This window comes from Elaeis guineensis, chromosome 5 (genome assembly GCF_000442705.2).
Source record: "Elaeis guineensis isolate ETL-2024a chromosome 5, EG11, whole genome shotgun sequence".
Taxonomy (NCBI): domain Eukaryota; kingdom Viridiplantae; phylum Streptophyta; class Magnoliopsida; order Arecales; family Arecaceae; genus Elaeis; species Elaeis guineensis.
This window is the reverse complement of record NC_025997.2, coordinates 14,511,554-14,533,548: the sequence shown is the minus strand read 5'-3', so window position 1 is coordinate 14,533,548 and position 21,995 is coordinate 14,511,554. Positions and strand designations below refer to the sequence as shown.

Sequence of the window (21,995 nt, the reverse complement as noted above, 5' to 3'; positions counted from 1 at the left end):
CTCTCTCTAACTCTCGGGCCGAGGGGACCTCTGTTCGAGTTGATCAGTCAAGTCCGGACTTCGTTGAAGCATCTATTGGATGGAGGGAGGGTGCATCCTCGTTTTTCGCATATGCGACCCTTGAGGATTGGAAGACTGCTCGCCGCGTGACCGAAGGGATGCTCCTTGACATCGATCTGGATAGGATTGGGCAGCAGAGCATCGGGAGACGATAGAGGGAGGCCGTGATCTCCTTCATTCGAGTGAGTCTTTTTTTTTTCTCTTTTCTCCTTTTTTTTTGATAGTTGACTTTTTTTTTTCTTGGTATAGCTGGACCATCACATCGTCACTTTCATCAACTCGCTGAGGATCATCGAGTCAGAGACCATCGAAGCTCAGAAGAAGGCGGAAGCTGCAGAGGTTGATGTTCGGTCGAGGATTAAGTTAGTCGAGGCTGAAGCCAAGCTCCTGAAAGAGGTGCTGGACAAGGCTGAAGCTGCCAAGACGAAGGTCGAGACTGACTTGACCTTGGAGAAGTCAAGATGGCGGGAAGTCCAGGCCAAGGCCGCAGAGGTCGAGAAGAAGACGAAGAGCTAGATCGCTGAGGTCGGGCGTCTGACAGTCGAAGCCTTTCGGGAGTCGGAGGAATTCTCCTAGGTCAAGGGGGAGTTCGACCAAGATGCTTATGCTGTCGGTCAAGACGATCGCCGCAGCAAGATACTGGCGTGCTTCCTAGATTTGGACTTTGGCCTTTCTAGATAAAGAAGAATTAGGAGCTGTAGAAGATTCGGCTCCTGACCTTACTGCAGTTGGAGAATGGCCAAGGTTTGGTCCAGTGCTAGGGGATGCGCCAACATCCATTGCTGTCGAAGTTTTCTCACCGTCGGGGCCTGCTGAAGTTGCCTCAAGTTCTTTCGCCGATCTTTGGGCTGAGGTTATTAACATTTGAGTTTTGTACCCTTTTTTTTTGTTTTTCTATCGATGTAATGAACATCTTTACATTAATAAAAAAGCAATTTTCTACCTCCTTTGACTTATAATTATTGTGATGTGTTTGTCTCAGTTTGGTCGATGTAAATATTGCTATGATCCTTCGCCTGTAATGACAGTTCTGCCAATTCGGTCTCGAGTCAAAGCCCTCGAAAAGGTAATTAGGAAGGCTAAAAAGAAGACAACTGATGCAGAACGGAAATTTTCGAAAATGGAGGAATGTGAGAAGGCTTTGGTAGAAATAAATCGCTTGAGGGCGTTCTCCAAGCAAACTCGTAAGAAGCATCTTGTGGAGAAGCACCATTTGATCGAAGAGCATCGTGACAAGCTCGTCCGGGTGGCGAGTGAAGCTAGATGAGGTGCGGCCGCGAAGGTCGTTCTTTGTTGAGAGGAGCTTCGGGATGCTCAGGACAAGGTCTCCAAGCGGAAATACTTTATCGCATCGTCCATAATCACCGAAGAAGCCAGGTGGGATTCGGCTGCTAAGATAAGTCGACTTCAAGGTGAGCTTCATTCGGCTCAAGGGATGATCGACGATCTCAGTCGGGTGATCAATAAGGAGAGGTCAATAGTCGTCGAGCTTTTGAGTGAACTCGCTTCATTTCGGAAGGCTAATGACGACCTCCTTCAAGTCATAAATAAAGAGAGATTGGAGATGGCGGATCTCCGGATCAGGTTGGCGAATAGGGTGGCAGTGGGGAGGTTCATCGAAGGTAAGATCAAGTGCAAAGAGTCTTTGCTTGCTGCTGCTCAACTTGAGGTGACCCTCCGAATCAGGAAGGCGTCTATCGCGGCCTTTGAAGTTGGTTTCAGGGAATGCAAAATTCAAGCCGCCCAACTCTTCTCCAATGTGGATGTCGACCTTCTCGAGATACCTGATGTTGGCGACACCACTTTTGAATGCCTGATCATCGAGGACACTCCAGGTTCGTAATGTGCTAAGCTCCATCAGCCGAAGATGGATCTCCTATGTAGTTGATATATGTTTATTTTATTTTTTATTATATTTTTATTTTTTTGGTCACTTGTCTTTCGCGACTTCACTTCTGTAATTAAATAAATTTATTAATGAAATATTTTTAAATCGAAATCTTTCATTTCACCTGTCCTTTTTCTTTTCTTGGGCTCATTTGCTTGTATGACCTAAACTTTTATATTTTTTGACTTCTTATTGGAGATGGCCAAGGATCGAAGCCCCTAAGCATGGCTAGTTGAGATATGTGAGGTTTGTGAGGGTTCTGATGGTTACCCCTTAGCCTCTTAGACCTTCGATCCATACTATTGGGATCGGTAAGCCTTGAAGGGAGGTCCTTATAGATTAGTCTTCGTTCTTCGCGTAGCTTTCGCGTAGCTTGAGTTGGTGGGCCTTGAGGATCTTTTTAGGTTAGTCCTCCGAAGGTCCTCTTCGGATTAGCCTTCGCTTCTCGTGCGATTAAGATCTTCTGACACTTCACTTGTAGAAGAGCGAGGAATTTTTGAGGGTCCTCAATGGGTTAGCCCTTGCTTTTTAGTCGTCTGGGTCTTTGGCCCATATAGGTTGGATCGACAGGTACTGGGGGTCCTTTTAGATTAGCCCCCCGAAGGTTCTCTTTGTATTAGCCTTCGTTTCTCGATCAGCTGAGGTCTTTGTAGCCTTTACTTGTTGAAGAACGAAGGGCCTTCGAGGGTCTTCTTTGGGTTATCCCTCGCTTCTCGACTGTCGAGGCCTTTGTCAAAAATTGAGAGGAGAGTGGCAGTGCCATGAAAAAGGATCATTTTATTGAGAGATAAATAATACATTATTGATAATACATCCAAAGGGGGTTCGGGACCTCGGATGCTTGGGTGGAGATCGAGAACACTGCTGAATCTTTTCGTGGTCCTTTGGTAGAGACTCCTTAATTTCTTCTTCTTTTTTTCTTTGGCATTCGCACCTGCCGGGGGCTCATTCTCAAAAGCTTTGTCCGTGCACGCGTACTTCTCTGCTCGAGCTAACATTTCAGCGAAGTCGCGGGGGTAAATCTTCTCCAATGAGGATCATAGACCATTTTCAGTAGTCCGTCCTTTAGGACGGTCATGACGACCCACAGATTCAGATCACGAACTTCCAATACGACTGCATTAAAATAGCCGACGTGGAGTGGCATGATTTGACGTGACCTCATCCGGCACGCATCCAGCCGTTGAAGTGGCGTGGTCCAATGTGGAGTGATGTGACTTAATGGGATTGTGTGGGGATTGATCTTTCCAAGGTTGGCAGCCAACAATAGTTGATGGGAATGCAGCATGTGGATGGAGGTGAAGATTGGCAGGGGATCCTTCGATCGAAGACGATGCTGGGGTCAAGACCTTTCTTGGATTGGTGTTTCGATGTTCAGGAGTCGCCCTGATGCTAGTGGCTAAGGACCTACGATCGAAGCTAAAATCGACAGCTAAAATCAAGTTTAGCGGTTGAAGTTAAGATTGGCGGCCAAAGCAAGGGTTGGTGGCCGAAGTCAGGATCGGCGATCAAAGCGAAATCAGTGGCGAAATCAAGATCGGCAGGATTTTCCATCAGGAAGCTTCATTTGAAAGGATCAGTCAGGGAGTGAGGATCGAGGAGATCCTTCGTTGCTTTATTATGTACTGAATGACTTTTCTCACTGTAGCTTTTCCATAGATCTGGGATGACATATCTATCACTAGGATTGTACTCATTTATCTTCTATGCGCCCCCCCCCCCGGTACATATCTTCGACATGGATGACATATCACCCCCCCAATAGGAACCAAGACAACCATGCTATGGTTCTCATTCCTCATCATCTTATTCCTACTCTTTGACTGTGGCTTTGTTGACCAGTTTCTCAGCAACATGGGGTTATCTTGCTACATTTTCTGTTCATTCTCACTGTGTATGGTAGTCTCAGTTAATTGTGAGAGCTAAATAGCATAGTATTTGGAGGTTTATCAAATGATGATGATGGATTATTGGCAACAACTATCTGCCCTAAGATTCCTGACGCATCTGCAACAGAGTTTATCTTTTTCCATCGGGAACCTTCTTCAATTTAATCATCTCTTGCTAATGTTATTGCAGAAGAGAGACATTTGTTTTTAGCTATGCCATCATTGAGGTCCAAAATTTTATGCTTGCTCCCATCCTAAGATTAACTCGTCCATTTGTGGTCCAAATTTTGGAACATTTTCCAGGCATGCAAAAAGAGCGACTCTCAACACATTTGGCTCTCAACACTACAGGTTCTGGAGAGGGTATGTATGCAGCCTTACCCCCACATGCGGAGAGGCTCTTTCTATGTTTTGAACCCATGCCATGGAACGCAACCTTACCATTGCACTAAGGCTCACCCTCTATCCTTCAGGCAGTGCAAGTAGATCACGGTCGCTACTACAAGTCATTAAATTTTTTCCAATTGAGTCCTGTGCTAAGCTAGACTAGAAGAAGTCCTGCCAACGGCATTCTGCTGCTGCTGTCATTGCTTCTCATGCTGGTGTCTTCGATAAACCTTCATTTTTATCTCTGAGTTAATTACTGCCAACTGTCTTTTGGAATTATCGAGAAGCTAAAGATGCTTTTGTCATGCCACTCTATTTCTTTCAGCTTGGCCTCTCTTGCCTCATATTTGCTATTCTGAGCAAGAACCTTATCACAGTTGGATCCTTGACTTTAAAGTTTCTTATCATATATCTATTAATGCTTATCAGATCATTCCTCTTTTAATGGACTGTGTCACCCTAAGATATCCATTTCTTTCCTCATGTATTTGGTCATTTTTAATTACTCCATTATCTGATGTCATAGATCATCTAAAATTCACAGATTGTTTGAATCTCAGCAATTTTATTCTTGTACAATTTTCAGCTGCTAATTTGTATCTACTATTTCTCAGTCTGATGAAATTGTGCTTTACTGTTTATTTGTTTATATGCAGTTTTAATTGGATAACTGACATTTTTCGTATAGTGCATGGCTGCATGGTGATCAAGGATAGATGTCAGGCTATGATAATTTACAATGCAAAACTATTTGGATAGTAGTGTAATCCAAACTACATAAAATAGACTCTAGGGTAATATATATGTACAATAAGGCGGTGTAGCTGGTTCAGCATAGATTCTGTGTTATTGTTTGATTATGAAGTACATTATGTTTGCAGTGGAAGGGTTTTCTTTTGTAGTATAACAAATGTTCTGTGTATTAAACCTTTTCTTCGGTCTTTAAGTGCAGAATTTGCAGTGCATTTTCACTTGTTGGCTGTTTCACTTTGATCTCACTAAATTACTATTGGGCCATGTTTGTTTTAGTTAGGTATTCTGATTCTAGATTTACTTTACCCTTATCTTGCCTCATGTCTCACAGGAGCTCAATGTGCCTTCTAATGTTGATTTGGACAAGAAGTCATATCTATTGGCCATGGATTTTTCCGAGGAAGAAGTTGATTTGGCAATAAGTCAACTTGGTAATGATGCTTTCTCTCTCTTAAATCTGTTTTATATATCTGCTTGGTAAGGAGTTATAAATGTTTGTTGATTGTTTCAACTGTTCAGTTGTTTTTGAATCAATGCTGATTGCATGCAACATTTTCCTTTGACATGCTTGGATAGATAAAATCAAACATTTGCTAAGTTCTTTGAGCACTTGCAAAAGAGAAAAGGTGGAACTTATGTTTTTACAAGTGGAGTTGAGTGGTACATGCATCAAAGTGAATTGTTGATGCATTGGTAAGCTTATATTGTTCTTGCACTCCGTTTAAACATAGTACAGAATTACATGAATCAACAAGCAAGGGAAACTGCTGTCTGCATCCTTTCTTAGATACTGCAACTAAGATTACTTGGTAGTTCATATTACTTATATCTGTAATATCTGTAATTTATAAACTTTATTTCTGATACCAACAATGGGCATATTTGAGAATGGGTGCTTTGGGTACTCCAGTCTCATGTTGTGTTCATTCTTAAAATTTGCTTGCAGGTTGCAAGTGGTTTAACTACATTCAGATGACTCTACCATGTTGATTCCAAAATCCAGGAGCCATTGGTGGACCTAAAGAAAGAACCAACCTTCAATTAGGTTGCATATAGATCTTGAATATTGGACTGACCTGATCCAATCTGATCGAAGTTGACTTGACTCAACCGGACAGAAGTTCAAAAATTTGGGCTTGGTCCCTTTAGGTTAGACCGGACCCGGGTTTAATCTGTAAGGATAGCTTGAATTACCTAGACCAACCAACTGATTGGTCCAGTTTGTTTCTACATCTTAGATATATATTTCATTTTATTTTTCTTTTTGAGGGTTAAAAAAAATCTGGGTCTTCATTTTAGATCAGAAACTACTTTTGGCCAATTCTAGGTAGCCCTGTGTGCATGCTTTGGTTTTTTCCTTTTGAACACAGAGATGCATCTTAATACTTATAACTTTGATGGGAATACATAGGTAAACTTGCAAATTATGTATGCATTTGCATTTTAGTAGATCATAGATATTTAGCTGACATCACTGTAGATGAACGAGCACATTACTTTTTGTCTGATACTAATTTCGAATATAAAGTTGTTGCTTTTCATACATATTGTGCTAAGTTTTATATTTTTGGAAGTTTTAGGTGTTACTTAAAGACGGATTTTTATGTTTTTCAGTATTTCTAGTCAGCATGTTGCTTACTTTTGTCAATGATAGAAAACTTACATAGATAAATGATTTGGTCAGCTGGATTTTTGATTTGTTGGATATCTGCTTTAATGTCCAAGTGAAAAGTTGTAGGTGAAGTGGTGAACCCATGAAAGGCTTTAAGTGCATTATGGTTAATGATTTTGTTTTAGCAAATTTTTCACTTCCTACACTGTCTTTTGTCTATCTTTTCATATTTCATGATACCTTTGTTTCCCTTGTTATCATTACCAAGATGCAAAATCAAGAAAATGGTGTCAATTTCTCAGAAATGCATGGTCTCACCAGCATTCTTAAACCATAGCTTGCTTTTCTTATGGTTTATTTGCCATAAACATTTGCATATTTTTCAAATTCATATATCAATTTCCATTAGCAAAATTCAATAGTGGTTCATTTGCATCTTCTTGCATGGTGGTTCCCTCATAGTTCATAGTTTGAAGTTGTTCTACTTGTCTTGATTAATTGACTCGAGCTATTCTATTTGAGCTCTCTAGCTCTCATGTTGAGGTTTTAGCAGTATTGTTAGAATGTGGTTGTTTCTCTTCTCCAATGCTTAATTTCTTACTAGGGGTTCGTTAGTAGGAACCTGCACATCATAAGATGCTAATCTGGATGAGCTTACCAAGCATAATTTATGGTAAGCGAATGGATATTTTGCTTAAGCTATTTCTTGTCAGGAATTATAGTAGGAACCTGCAGACCTTAGGAGGTCACTTTCATGACTTGTGTGCTTGCCAAGAGTAACTTTTTGGTTAGCCATTGGCACCATCTATTTTTAATTGGTAAAATGGCTTCGCTTATTAAGAAAATCTGAGTGTACTGCCTCTAATGTTGTCTTTTAGCTGCTGTACACATGAAATCACTATACTATTGTTGTTACCAAGGTTTTACCTCATGGTGGGTTGGGGAGCATCCCAGCCATCTGGTCTTGTTGCTGTGAGAAAATGGGATTGGGGTGGGCCAGAACTCCGCAACCCATGTATGCAGGGAGAGAAAAAGAAAGAGGAAAAAAAGGAAAGGAAAGATGAAGAAGAGGAAAAAGTGAAAGGAAAAAAGAAGAAAAATGAAAAAAAAGAAAGGAAGGGAGAAAGAAAAAAAGCAAAAGGAAAGGAAATAAAGGAAGGTAAAAGAAAAGAAAAAAAAGAAGGAAAGAAAGAAAGAAAAGAAAGAAAAGAACAAAAGAAAGAGAAAAAAAAAGAAAGAATGAAACAAAGAAGGAAAGAAGAAGGGAAGAGAAACGGATAATATCTACTGGGATGTATGATCGGGATTGTTGTGGGGAAGGGATTGGACAAGACTGGACGGTGTGGCATCCTATTTATGGCAAAACTAGGACACGTTCATCCTATGGGATTTGAAACCTTGGTTGTTACTATTACTTTTACTATTACTATGGTCATGATTGATATTATTGAAATTACATTCTATTATCGCTTGGGTTTGAGCATATTTTTGGTGCATGGTATTTACTTTGATGAATAAATATTAATGCGATACTTGGATATATGTATATCTATATGTTCATACAATCAAAAAATTGGTCTCAGAATGATTACTTTCAGTAGCTAATGATATCAGTTATCAATTGTAGAAAAGTATGTCCAGTCGTCAAATTTCCTTTTCATGGACTATTTGCATGTGTGTTTTTGGTCATATTTAAAACCAAGATAAATGGGGTTTCCAATGACTGGAAGTTTTAATTCTTGCATCTCCATCTACTGAATGAACTAATGGTGGTGAGTGGTGATGGAATAATTTACCTGTTCCTTGTATCATTTGGTTCCTCTGTTGCATTTCAGGTGAAAATGCTCCTTTAACAGAACTTGTGGACTTCATAGTTACTGCCCAATCAGAAGGTTTTCCAGGACAACAAGAAATGAATGCCTCATGTAGTGGTGATGTTGGGAAGAATGAGGTTTCCCCCCACTGTTGCTTGGAATGCTTACTTCTATTTCATTTAGTTTAATGTCCATTTTAGTTATGCAGCTTATGCTTTACATAATATATTATGGATATTCATATGAACTAATTAATGATTTAAAAACTATTTTCTTTGGTTTTAGCTCTAATTTGTTCCCACCCTCCTATCTTCCTCTATTTAGCAGCACAGCATGACATCCTCAGCTTTTCGGGTTATGTTTGACTTGCTTGGGCCAATGGTATCCTCACCAAGGTGGGTCAGGCTTGAGCTAGCATTTTCTTGATATTTGTCTTTGACCTGGCCCAGCCCAGCAGGTGCACAAGTGAAGAGTTGATCAACATCGTTCATCATGAAGTAGATAGCGGATATCTTTAAAGACTTATCGACGTAACCTGCAGGTTCTGTTGCAAATTAAGTATTAATTGGATCAAACCATTTGTTTTGCCCTGAAATCTGTATATTTTACCACCACTAGAGCCGTAAACGATGGATGCTAGGTGCTGTGTGTATTTGAGAGATTGTCCTCAGGCTGGGGAGTGTCCACAGGAATTCGTTGAGGTGTCCAAGGATGGCATATTTATGAAACCGGGGTGGGCTACCTAAACAGCAGCAAAAGGGCTTCAACAACCAGGAGGAGGACCCACCCACTCACCACAACAACCCTGCCCACCACCACCCCCCCACATACCCAAAACACCCCAAAAACCTTCTAAAATCCCATGATCCAGATGGCACTTTTGGCAACCAAAAAAAAAAGAAAAGAAAAGAAATTGACATTTTCCATGATGCCAGCAGAGAGATAAAATGAATGAAGGGAAAAAGTGTTGGGATGATCTATGGGAAGCCAAGAGGCACCCATATTCTCCGATTAGCCCAAAGACAAGAGCTATACAAATAAGAAACATCCAAAATAACGAGCAATTGGATGTTAGTTTTCATTTTATGTTCTATGTTTTATATCTTATTTTAGTTCATAATCCAAAACCTACTTGTAAAACTTTATATTTCACAACTAAGGTGGCCCACTTTGGACTCAAATATTGCTATTGTAACCCAGCTCAAGTTATATATGTTTAGCAATCAAATTGTTAAAGGACTTGTTGCATAATAAAACAGATAGGTGTGTCTTTCATTGTCTAATAATGCTTGTAAGGATCTTCATTTGCTCCATTTCTTAACAATTGGAAATACTTTGTTTCTTAAACATCCTATCATCTCGCCTTCTAAGGTCCCCCTGTTCTTTTTCTAGTTAAGTTTTCTAGGAACTCAATACTAATTAAGGGTTGACATTAGGTGGAGTATTGACAGCAAAATCTCTCAAACTTTTGGTTCATGCTCTGAGCCATGTGAATAGGGCTGGAAATGGGCTGTTGCTAGTCTAGGGCCTGTTGAACTTTGCTCGAAAAGGTTTTAGTTAGGCTTGCGCTAAGGTTTGCAATCTCGGTACTAGACCCTATATTGGTACCATCTTAATATAGTGTTGGTACGCCTGGTGCAAGGGTTGGTTCCATGTATTGATACTTGATACACCCCCCAATTGTGTACTACTTTGGTACCAATACGGTATTGTATTCGTGGCACATATTGGTGTGGATTGGTATGACATACCATGTGCGCAACCCTTGGCATATTGATACTTGATACACCCCCTGTATTGTGTGCCAAGCTCAAAGCGTAGATTGGAGCTGAATATTTTAAACAGAATATACATCATGTATAATTATATGTAAATATGCCTAGATATCTGATGGTTTACTTCTAGTCATCCATTAGCCTTTTTTTTAATGGATGGCTAGAATTAAACCAAACAAAGCCTTAACATCTCATTCCATCCTATCATCTCCCCAAACTCATGTTATTCTCAAATCCTCAATTCTCAATTGGTTGTCGTCCTCTTCGCTTAACTCTCTTTTGATTCTACTCATTGCTGCTAAGCTTGAACATTGGAGGGTATACAAGGATGTAATGCTGGCCCTCCGCTTTGGCCTTTGCGACACCTTTGTTGATTTCTCTTTCCTAAGGCTTAAAGGCCTTCAAAACCTTCTCCAGGTCCTTTTCGATTCATCATCAGTCAATTTGCATAAATGCATGTATATAAGGTATACATGTATATGTGCACATCCATCACTCTTTACATTTACTTTGTAAAAGAAGCCAACAACTTTAAAGTCATGGATAGGTTATCCAAATCAAGGCCATCGATTTTGTCACCTACTTGATGATTATGTTAGAGAGTCAGAAACCACCAAAAGACATGAATTTTGGTTTCTAGGCACTTAATTCATTGTAGATCATGTCAATTGTTGGATCTTATATACATGCATGAGTGTATATATGTGTATCTTTGTTTGTATATATGTCTATGCATATGCATGTATGTACGTATGTATATATCATGAATGGATGGATGGATGGATGGATGGGATTTTAGTATTTTCTTTTAGATTGGTCTTGGTGTTCAGGATTTCCTCACCTGTGAATATAAAACTATTTTTTCACATTTCGACAAAAAGTTCCAAGATCAGTAACTTAGCCATTTTTTTGAACCAAGTGGGCTTGGTTCTAATCCATTTGGGTTTCATGTCATGCTTGAGTTCAGGCTTGGGCCATGCACCTGGCAGAATTTTTGGGCTTAGGCTCAGACAGAAGCCTGCGAATAAATATTCAGGTGGGGCTCAAGCAAGAGGTGGACCAATCTTGGCTCCCTCCTTCACCCTTCATGGCAATGAGATAAAATTGGCATGTTAAACTTCCAAAGTGAGATGCTGATTTTCTAAAACATATTGGAACAAACGTGGACTTATGTTTCATGAGGTAGCATCCTTCCAATATGTTAATTGCTGCTAAAATGGTATTTATAAACTACTTGATGCAGCCGCATTCATCGGGCCCATAATTAGGCCACAATGATGTGATCAGATGTAATTTGGATACTCATCAGCAAGAAAGCCAACTGTTTGTCTTTTTGATGTTTGATCAATTTATAATATCGTAAGAAGACTTATTGCAACTAAAAGTCACTTTTCATGCAATGATATAATGAATAATGACCACCATCTAAAGCTTTCCTTTTGGTTTCTTATAGGAGTTTTAGTTCGGTCCAGTAAATGGCTGGTTGGAAGATCTTAGATAAGAATCAGATAATAGTTTTTAGGGATTGCTGTTGGAGTCAAGTAAGTTGGGTGGTTGCTGATTTGCTTAGGAAATTCACTTTTTTGGTTTCTTTCAACACCCCCGCCCCCCTTTAATCCGCCCGCCCAAAAAAAAAAGGAAAAAAAGAAAAAAAGAACCCTTACCCACACACAGAGAAAAAAAAAAACTCTGAAAAAATATTGATTTCTACTTGCATTATCTCTATGATGCATTCCTTTTTTGATAGTATTTGCTTTATGGGCTATGGACCCTATTGCTTAGGTTGAAACCTTTTGCAACTTCATTCCTCCCAGGACAGGTTCATTGGTTTCTTATATCGTTTCTTTTTTTTTCCCCTCCTGAGGGCCTGTTTGGGAACTTTCTGCCAGATCCAGCAGGATCAGCTAGGAGGAAGGATTCAATAAGATCTCAGGGCGGGAGGAAGGAGGGAGGTTCTTTTTTTTTTGATCCCATGGGGATCAGGCCCCACCCTCTTCCATTCACTGCCCCAAAGCAGATCCTGTGGATCCAGCAGAAAGTTTCCAAACAGCCCCTAAATCTTAAATATTGACCACTGCTGCCACTATACATATTCGTGATAGCAAGCAATTAAATTACATCAAAGCCTAATTTTTATCTCCTTAGATTCTTCCACTTGTTGTTGACAGTCCCTTAGCCTGCATAGCTTCTTCTCAGCCAATTGATTGGTGGTACTGGTAATAAGAAATTTCTAGCATATGAAGAGTTAATATCAAATCTGTCCGTGCAAGCTTCATGGAATGAGTCACTCACTTTTGGTAATTTCTTTTGCTTCAATTTCGATATGTTCTTTGGTTATGGGAGCCCTCCATGACAGAGATGTAATAGGATGAACTTTCTGTTGGTATAAACTAACACAAGGGTGGATGCTCAAGTGGTTACTTTGTAGCATTGTTTCATTCTGCTATGCATTAATTATCGAAGTTTTCAATCTTCCAGTTGTTTGACATCGAGCTGCATTAGTCTAATGTTGGGAATGTTTCAGAATCTAATAGGTTTGTGAAATGCATAGGAAAATACCACTGAGGCCCTGTTTGGGATGATGGACAAGACTCTCTATCTGCTTCAAATGGGTTTCACTGAAGATGAAGTATCATCAGCTATTGATAATTTTGGTAAGAGTAATTTTCACAATGTTTTAAAGAGTGTTTATGATTGTCAAAGCTTTCAGATGAACTTTGTGACTTCAGCGTCATACATGGATTCAAGGCTTCTTTGAAGTGGGGTTGCTGCAGAATTATGTACTCACACAATCATGGCTATGTTAAAATGTGTATAATACCATGTTTTATGATGCATATTGTGTGACATGGTTTTTAGCATGATATAGAAGGTTCATAAAGGTACCAGCTTGTATATTAGTAAGCTTTGCAGTGTCTATGCGCAAACATTGGATTCTATAGCGTCTTGATGTGGTATAATCTGATATAATGTTGGACATTGCATAATTGTAGTTCAACCTAGTTAAAGTCAACTTTTTCATAGCTACATTCAGATGTCTTCATAAATTACCCCTTTTTTCTTTAAGTACAAAACCTCCCTGATCATTTTTGAGCTTTTGACTTCTGATAGACTAGCCTGATTTACTATATGGTCAGACATGATGGATTGTGGAAGTAAAAAATGAGCCGAGTAGATTGCAGCTGTTCACAGGATATAGAATGGCAGCAGGGCTTTAAAACCTCTGGAGTGTCTTGGTTGCTTACTAAAGAGAGTGCATTATTTGTCCTTGAGCTTTTATTGATAGTGATAAAGCTGACCTGGTTTGAAACTCGTCTCAAGCATACATGCAGATCTTCCTAGCCTCAGCATTTTGATAGACTGACTTACTACTTATCTTCACACAATTATCCCTTTATGAGAAGGAAATTCATTTAGAGCATGTGTACGTATTTGTATTATTTGTATCTTATTAGCAATTCATTTTTTTACTAATATTCGTAATACTTGTTCCGGTAACATTGGAAATTCCTGTTAGTCATTTTCAGGCTGTTCTATGTTTTTTTGCAACCAAATTACCAAAGGCTTGATGGTTATGTTCCCCTAATAAATTAGGCATATCACAACTTTTACTAAATTCACTAATGAAACCTGCTAGTATAGACTTTGTTGTTGTTATTTCTTTTGTATCAGCTTGTAGTTTTTGATTAATTATCCTTTTACCTATGCTTCATATTCATGTTACTTTCTGGTATATTCTAATTACAATTACCAAGATTATGAGCAATCTTGTGTAATTCCATACAAGCTACTGGTTTATTCAACATGTTGAAAGCTTCCAACAAGCGAAACCCCTTACTCAGCTTTTGATAAACCTATGCTGTTTTTCAGGTCCAGAAGTTTCCATGTTGGAGCTTGCTGACTCAATTTTTGCTAGCCGAATTGCTCATAGAGTTGATAAAGAAGAGGTGTCATCACCCTTATTCATATTACTTTTGAAACTTATTTTTCTTCATTGGCTTTATTTTGTGGTCTCAGTTTTTTGAAAATAACTTGCAATTTATTATCTTGAAGACATATCTGCCATCTATCTACTTATTTATTTTGAAGCCAAATTTATTCAACAAATGAGCAACACATGCTTGTCATAATGAGTTAATAGGCAATGAATATGGATTGTTATGTTTCTTACAAAGCATGGAACAATTTTTTTGAATTTTTAATGGTGGGGTTTGAGCTGAATCTGTTGTTTAATATAATGGACATGACAACTCACTTGCCATAAATGGTAGCCAGTAGTTAGACTTCTCACTCATAAATTTTCTCAAGCATATGCTTATTTAAATTTAGTGCTAGCATTGTTTTTTCACCTTTTTATGCACCTTCACTGCCTCTTTTGCTCATCCATGGTATGTGTGAGAGCTTGTGTTGACATGTGTTTACTCCCACATCAGTTGTGTGCTAAGAAGATCTTGGGTATTTGCAGGACCGAGGAACCCTAGTAATACTTTAGGGTAGTCTTTTTAGGTGACATCTTGGGGTGTTGCAAGTAGTAATGGAGCAGACCCAGTCCATGGCCCATGTGTGACTAGGGGACATTGCAGCATAGATCTTTTTGGGGCTGACACCTAATTGATCTTGGTGTTTGTGATTGGATTTGGATCTTTAGGAGGACATGGATGTCGGGGCTTATTATTATTATTATTATTTATTTGGGGGGGGGGGAGTGTGGGTGGATATGTGAGATTCTGTTTTGGCGTGTATTTAGTCCCTCGTTGATTGTGCACTAGAAAAATCTTTGATACTTATATGGGGCCAAGGAATTCAAATAGTACTATCAACTAACTTTTTTGGGCAAGGTCCTAGATTGTTGCAGTAGGTTGGTGGGAATTGGGCCGTCCGATTAGAGTCTTATTTCTGAAATTATATTGCTTTTTTGTTGTCTTTCTTGAACAACTTCTCAAGATAGAGTATCTAATGAAATAAGTATGTCCATTAGCCTTCTAGTTTGCTGGTACTAAAAGAAAGTCTCATTGTATTCATGTGTCCAATCATAACAAGATGCTGCAAGGAACCATCATGTGTGTTCTCACATGCCAAATGGTAGTGGAAATTGATCAATGCAAGCCCGTTTATGAGATGCACTTCATTTGTTGCTGGCTATCGTAAACTTTGGAGCTTTTGGGAGTCATAGAAAGGCTATGGTCTATGTGTCTACTAAAAATAAATAGTACACAGTCATAAAACTTTCAAACTTTTAAAAAGAGTCTCTAGTAATGGCATAACTGATCTTAATTGCTCATCCACTAAACAAAACATTTAATTTGACCAAGGCTCTCTATTTCTATCTGTCTGCATGGATATGCTTGAGTGGGCTGGATTGGGTCCAACTCATGTATGAGGGAGTCTAATTTTCTAGATAAACCCAAACACAAATGAAAAAACAAATCCAATATAAGTTCTAGGCTAGGACTTTAAGATCTGATGTGATGTAGTATCATTCATCGTAGTTGCCATTTGGCTTGAATAACATGTATGATGGCTTGAGATCTGTAGAAGGTTTGCTTTGATTGACACAATCCTTTTAGATGCACTAAAACTTGTCTACCAATCATATATAGAATCAAGGATTCAGGTTCCAGCGGGACGTCTTGTGGGACATCAGAATGGGATACCATTCTCTGTGTCGGGGTAAGGCCATCTCGCCAGCATCTCAATATCCCAATCGGGATATCTTGGGTCATCCTCTGTCCCAAGTATCGGGACGGGGCGGGGCAGCGGCGAGTCCCATTCCATAAAAAAATCGGGACAGCCTCATCCCATAGGATTTAAAACTTTGTATAGAGTAATCAGAAATTATGATATTATCACATTTCTCCCTTGAGGCTATAAGATCTCAACTTCATAGCGTATCTGGTTAATGCATAGGGTCAAACTAGTCCTTTCACATAGGTGCCTTTGCACTCATGATCTGTCTTTTGTCTGATTTTATGCAGCATGTAGTAAATGATGGAATTAGCATAAAAAAAGAATCAGATTATCTCGGTAGTGCAACAGAAGATTGTTCAAAATGCTGTTTTTCTGACACATGGGAAGACATTGCATCAAGTTCACATGCTAATTTCTACGAGTATGAAGAAAAAGTCAGAATAAAAAAGGCCAAACATGTGGTGGTAGATGACAAAACAGCTTCCACCAGTATCGACAGGCAGACAAGATTGGATAAGATGGAATCAACCTGCCAGACCAGGCCTAATTCATACAATAGGCAAAGGGACTCAGCAGAAGCAGACTGGATTAAAGAGGAAATGCCAGAAGAGGTGACACCTTATCACTATGGGAATGTTGTCCTACCAAGACCACCTTATTTCTTCTATGGAAATGTTGTGGATGTCTCTCAGGAAACATGGAGGAAATTATCACAATTTCTTTATTTGACTGAACCAGAATTTGCAAATACTCAATTTTTTTCAGCCTTTATCAGGAAGGAAGGATACATTCACAATCTTCCCACCAGGCCCCGATTTCACATCCTCCCCAAGCCACCTATGACAATTGAAGATGCACTGCCACATACAAGAAGGTGGTGGCCATCATGGGATACTAGGAAACAGTTAAGCTGCATCAATTCTGACACTACTGGTGTTGATCAGATGTGTGAGCAGCTTGAGAAAATGCTGAGGGATTCGGAAGGAATGCTATCCAAAGAACAGCAGACAAACATTCTTCATCAGTGCAAAACATTGAACTTAATATGGGTTGGCGAACACAAGTTGAGCCCCATCAGACCAGACCAAGTAGAGGGCATTTTAGGCTATCCAATGCACCATACTCGGATTTGGGGTCTGGAGCCAGCTGAAAGACTTAAAGCTCTCAAATATGGCTTTCAAACTGACACACTAGGCTATCATCTTTCTGTCTTGAAGGGTATGTTTCCAGATGGCTTGAGGGTCTTGTCTGTTTACAGTGGAATTGGAGGTACAGAAATTGCCTTGCACCGGCTTGGTATTCACCTTAAATGCGTTGTTTCGGTTGAAGCATCTGATATTAACCGAAAAATCATGAGGAGGTGGTGGCACAGCACTGATCAATCTGGAGAACTGAGGCAATTAGGAGGCATTGAGAAGCTGACTATTCAGAGACTTGAGGATTTTGTAAATCAATTCGGCGGGTTTGACATCATTATTGGAGGGAACCCAGGAACATGTGCTCGGGGAAGTTCTAACGTGAATAGCTTAATGGGTATGGACCTAAATCTTTTCTTTGAATATGTCCGTGTATTTCAACGGGTGAGGAGTATAATGGGAAGAAACAGCTGATGCCAAGTTCTATCTGTTTCCATGTTCTTATTCATTCTATTTAAATGAACGAGACATCTTACACTGAAATGGCATGGATGTTAATAGTCAGCACAGCAGCTGCATGACCAATATCTTTGCAGCAGAGCCTCTACCTTTGGTGAGCAATTATCTTCTTAGATGATCTGCATGCAATATATCAGCTGACTGACTTTCAAAATCTGTGTGGATGCTTGCTGACATGACTGCTTCCTTATCCACTATGTGAAATGGTTAGAGCAAAAGCAGATGGAAGTTGTCAAGATCTCTAGGATTGACCCAAGAACCTCATTGATCTTGGGATTTGGGTAAACATCTTTATGAATGATCTGTATCATAAAACTGGTGTGTTTTTAGCGACATCTACTTCATTGATATATGGATGTCTAATTTTCTACTCGCAGGCATTGCCTAATCTGTACCTAGTTTTTACTTGTGTGAACAGTTGAGTACTTGTAAAGGTTAGGTTGGTATCTTAAATGCATTTTCATCAGGGGGGAGGATCAATTTTGAAGTCGTTTGTGTTAAAAGTATATGAGCCACAAGTGTTCATGCTATCACAACGCAACGCACATTTTTCACCATGTGCTTAAAGCCACATGCTGTACTCCCATGTCTATCTTTCAGACAACAAATGTGGAGGCCCGTTATTCATGCATTACTTACAAATACTGTGTTTCATGGTGATATTGCGTATTCCTTCAATTGCATCAAATGCAGTTTACCGGAAAAAAAAAAAAAAAGGATCAGCGAGTCAAGTTTTGATGAATTAGCAGGCACTCAAGTTGTTATTGTACTTTAAAACCGGTATGGCATCTTGTCAGAGGCCTGTTAAGCTGATTCCATTCAGAATATGGAGGCGCCCGGTCGTAAATCACCCGCTATCTGTATTCTGCTGAAAGGCTGGGGATTGAGTAGGGCCTACTCTCAATTTCCAGTATTTCTGCAATTCACATTGATGTACAATTGGGTCTCTCCAGCACAACCCCAAGAGTGGAGAGGATCCGCCTTGATAAGCATGTTTTCCTCGGACCCTTTCCTGGGCTGGTCATTTCCTTTTGTTATGAGTTCAGTTCTCTTGCCTTGAGTTTTTGTTTCACGGTATGCTTATTGTCAAGCACAGCAGGGATGGTTGCCAAAAAGCACGGCGGGGATGCGTTATTCTCGTTGGGTTGAATATTGTGGAGGATCTGTGCTGTATAACGTCTTTTCATTGGCCTGCAGCCTTCTGATGATCACTGGGTTGTAGTATGGCACAGAGTTCAAATTTTATACCAAGTTCGTAAGCTTGTTGGTGTTGGTACTCCAGTAACCATGGAGAAAGGGAATTGCAAGTCTGTTAGTGTTGTGCATACGTAATGAGACAAGCCGAAGATTGGAACTCACTAAGTGCAGTCTCTAACAGGTTTGGACATTCATCCACCAACATCAAGTACTTTCATTGATGGGGAGGGAGTTTTGTTCATGATGAATGGATGAAACTAGTTAAACTGTGCGGTGGGTTTGCCGATTTATTCACATTCACTGATGATAAAAGAGAAGCAAAGGAGATAAATTCTAAGATATTTGGGGTTGTAAAGAAGCATTCTTTTTATCTCACCCTTCATTAGGGGCTTGGATTAAACATTTTACGTGTTACTGATTTGCCTTCACAAGTGTTTCCTATCTGGAAGTTGGAATGCATGCGAGAAGAATTAAACCTTCTAAACATGATGGAAGAACATTGCTCAACTCTTCTATGTCTGGAATAAGACTTGTCCATCGATATGATTAATCTTAAAAGCTTGAGTTCTTGCCCAATCTGAGTGGTAATACCAGAGAGAGAGTCCACATGTTGCCTTCCGTCATAATTCAATGGCTACCATGTTTGGGTGATAATCCCAGGCTTGCAGACAAACTTGGGTCCTCTAGCACTTTAGGCTCATGGCTCATTTCTGACTTGCCAGACGGGCCCTAACAATTGAGAGATCTCGCCATGTGGTGCGGTTAGTTGCATCACGGTAAGGGTTCCCAAGTCTAACCCATCATAAGATCCTGGTCATAATGAGTGCGAAGCCCCACTAATTCACTCCAAGTCAATGGTTGAGGTTGACACAATGATGGAACACTTCAGTTGGGCATGTGTGTTCCTCTGTCCTCTGCGTTCCACAAAATGATTAGTGCATGTGAAGAGAAAAGAATGAAGATCCTTAATTCTTGTGCCACAAGCAACTCTCTCTATGCCGAACTGCCACATGAAAAACCAAGGATGGGTTTTTTTCTCCCGTCCTTGCCATAAGCAGTGTTTAACGTATTTGATTAACCTAAGTTGTAGCAGTTGAAAATGGTTAAAGAACATGGATGATCTCAAATGGAGAGTTCCCAAGTTTAATAAAAGGTGGGGGCCATTATTGAAATGAATTCCTTTCCACCAAACTTGGTTGATTACTGCGTAGTTTGCCCCATTTTTAGCTTTTATCCAAGCTTTTGATATGATATGACATGATTGTGGAACGGCAAATTATACATCACTAGCCCCTGTTTTTTTCTTTTTTGAAATAATATCTCCAAGTATAGATCCATGCCAATGTTTAAATTTGATATTATATTTTGCAATGTGAAACAACCCTCAATCATGACATTTGACAAAGTTTCTGAAGAGTTGAAAAATACCGGCAAGTGCTCACGATTTGCTTAGTTTCGGAGATTTTTAATGCTGTTTTGGAAGTACGGTTCTTGTGCTCCACTGTCGGTGCTAGAACTTTGAAGCGTTCATGATTTGATTAAACTTAAGAGAAGTTTCATACTATAAAACTCCCCTCTTTGGGTCCCTTTTAGTGAGAACTCCAGCTCTTATGCTCCACTAAGGTGGTGATGGTGATGAGGCTGCTGATGATTGATATTACGAGGATCTTTTTTGTGGAACGTAGCCAAAAATAGGAAAGAGCACTGCGCTTCTCCTACTTTTGAAAATTTTTTTAAACGTGCCTTTGGCAACAACTTATGCAACAACAGCATGACATTGGCGAGCAGACATGGAAAGCCCAACATGAAACAATGCCAACATAACCGAGTCGCAACATCTGCAAGAATGGCACTGACCAGTGTACGATGGTACAGGTGGCTCCATGTTACGTTAATATTAAGCATTTTGCTCCCTAGTGCATACTAATTCAAGCATCGGCCAACGTATATGTAGAGTATCCTGGGCTTGTAGCTCCCACATACTGCAAAAGGTGGCTAATCTCAGCTCTCTCTGACAAAGGCCTCAAAATGTTTTTGTTATGCCTCTTAGGTAAGCATATTCTTGAAGGAAGAAAAACAGGTTCATGAAATAAATAAATAAAAATTGTGGAAGTTGGGTGACAAAATTCATTTCTTTCTATGACATTGTTCACTAGAGGCCTAATAACATCCTGCGAATGATGACACTAATGGTTCGTGTTAGTTATGTTGCTTATGCCTATGGATTGCTAATTTTTTTGTGAGACGGCATTTAATAAAATAGAATGGTCTATCTGATCTTTAATTTATAGGTCATCCTAATTGAAATTATATGAATCCGTAGGAATGTGTATTTAGTCTTACATTGATTATTCGATAAAAAGATTTTGAATATTTATATAGGACTAAAGAATCCAAATAATACTTTTACCTATTACAAATGATATCAGTGGATCTAGTTTATAATTCATATAGATTAGATGATACTATAGACAGACTCATTAGGCTGATCATGGGCCGATCATGGTGTTTGTGAATGGATGTATGGATTTGACCTTAGCTTGACGAGGATACCAGGACTTAAGTGGGAGGAGTATGAAAAATTTGTGTGGACGTGTATGTAGTCTCACATCATTATTCATGGAGAAAATCTTGGCTATTTATACAAGATCAAGGAACCCAAATAATATCTTCTGACTGATCTTTTTAGATGTGGTCCTGAGTTGTTGTAGAAATGTTAAATCTTTGAACATGATTCATATTATAAAAATGTCCGAACTTAAATTCATATATTTTGATATCTTTAACTTATATATCAAATCGGTACAATGATGAATGGTACGTTGTATTAGCTTGGTAAAATAAATTGTAGAGCATATAAATTGAAGATCCATTTTATGGATCATATATACACATTTTAAGTATGAGTAAATTAAAATTTATTAAATTTGGGTCACAAATCATAGCAAAATATCTATTATTATTTATTAAAACCATTCGTTTTGGTACCTACTTGATAATTAGATTAGATGCCATCAAAATGTATAAATTTTGGATTAAATTTTTAATTTAGATATTCACTGCTGATTTTAAATCAGTAACTCTTTTCCCAAAAAAGTTAACATAAAGTGCTTGGTTCAACTTGTGTCTAGCTCTATATCCACCCCATATCCTCTCATTCGAAATACAGTGCAATGGCCTCGACGCCAGCCGAGTTCAGAGCCAGCAACGTTCCCTGTAAGGGAAATTAACCAGCCAGAAGTTCTACTTTCAAGCGTTGCTAGCTCATCCATTGATC

General features: G+C 39.3%; 1 protein-coding gene across 2 annotated transcripts in view; it reads left to right on the top strand.

The window, feature by feature from the left end:
- The window catches only part of LOC105044956 (probable inactive DNA (cytosine-5)-methyltransferase DRM3), a 29,706-nt gene extending 11,698 nt beyond the window's left edge, over positions 1 to 18,008 (top strand). For both annotated transcript variants that reach the window (XM_010923066.4, XM_010923065.3), the window contains exons 7-11: positions 5,309 to 5,408; positions 8,425 to 8,540; positions 12,730 to 12,832; positions 14,049 to 14,125; positions 16,154 to 18,008. In XM_010923066.4, coding sequence (XP_010921368.1) covers positions 5,309 to 5,408; positions 8,425 to 8,540; positions 12,730 to 12,832; positions 14,049 to 14,125; positions 16,154 to 17,476 — 1,719 coding nt within the window. In that variant the 3' untranslated portion in view covers positions 17,477 to 18,008. The remainder of the gene's footprint in view (positions 1 to 5,308; positions 5,409 to 8,424; positions 8,541 to 12,729; positions 12,833 to 14,048; positions 14,126 to 16,153) is intronic.
- Positions 18,009 to 21,995: the final 3,987 nt, after the last annotated feature.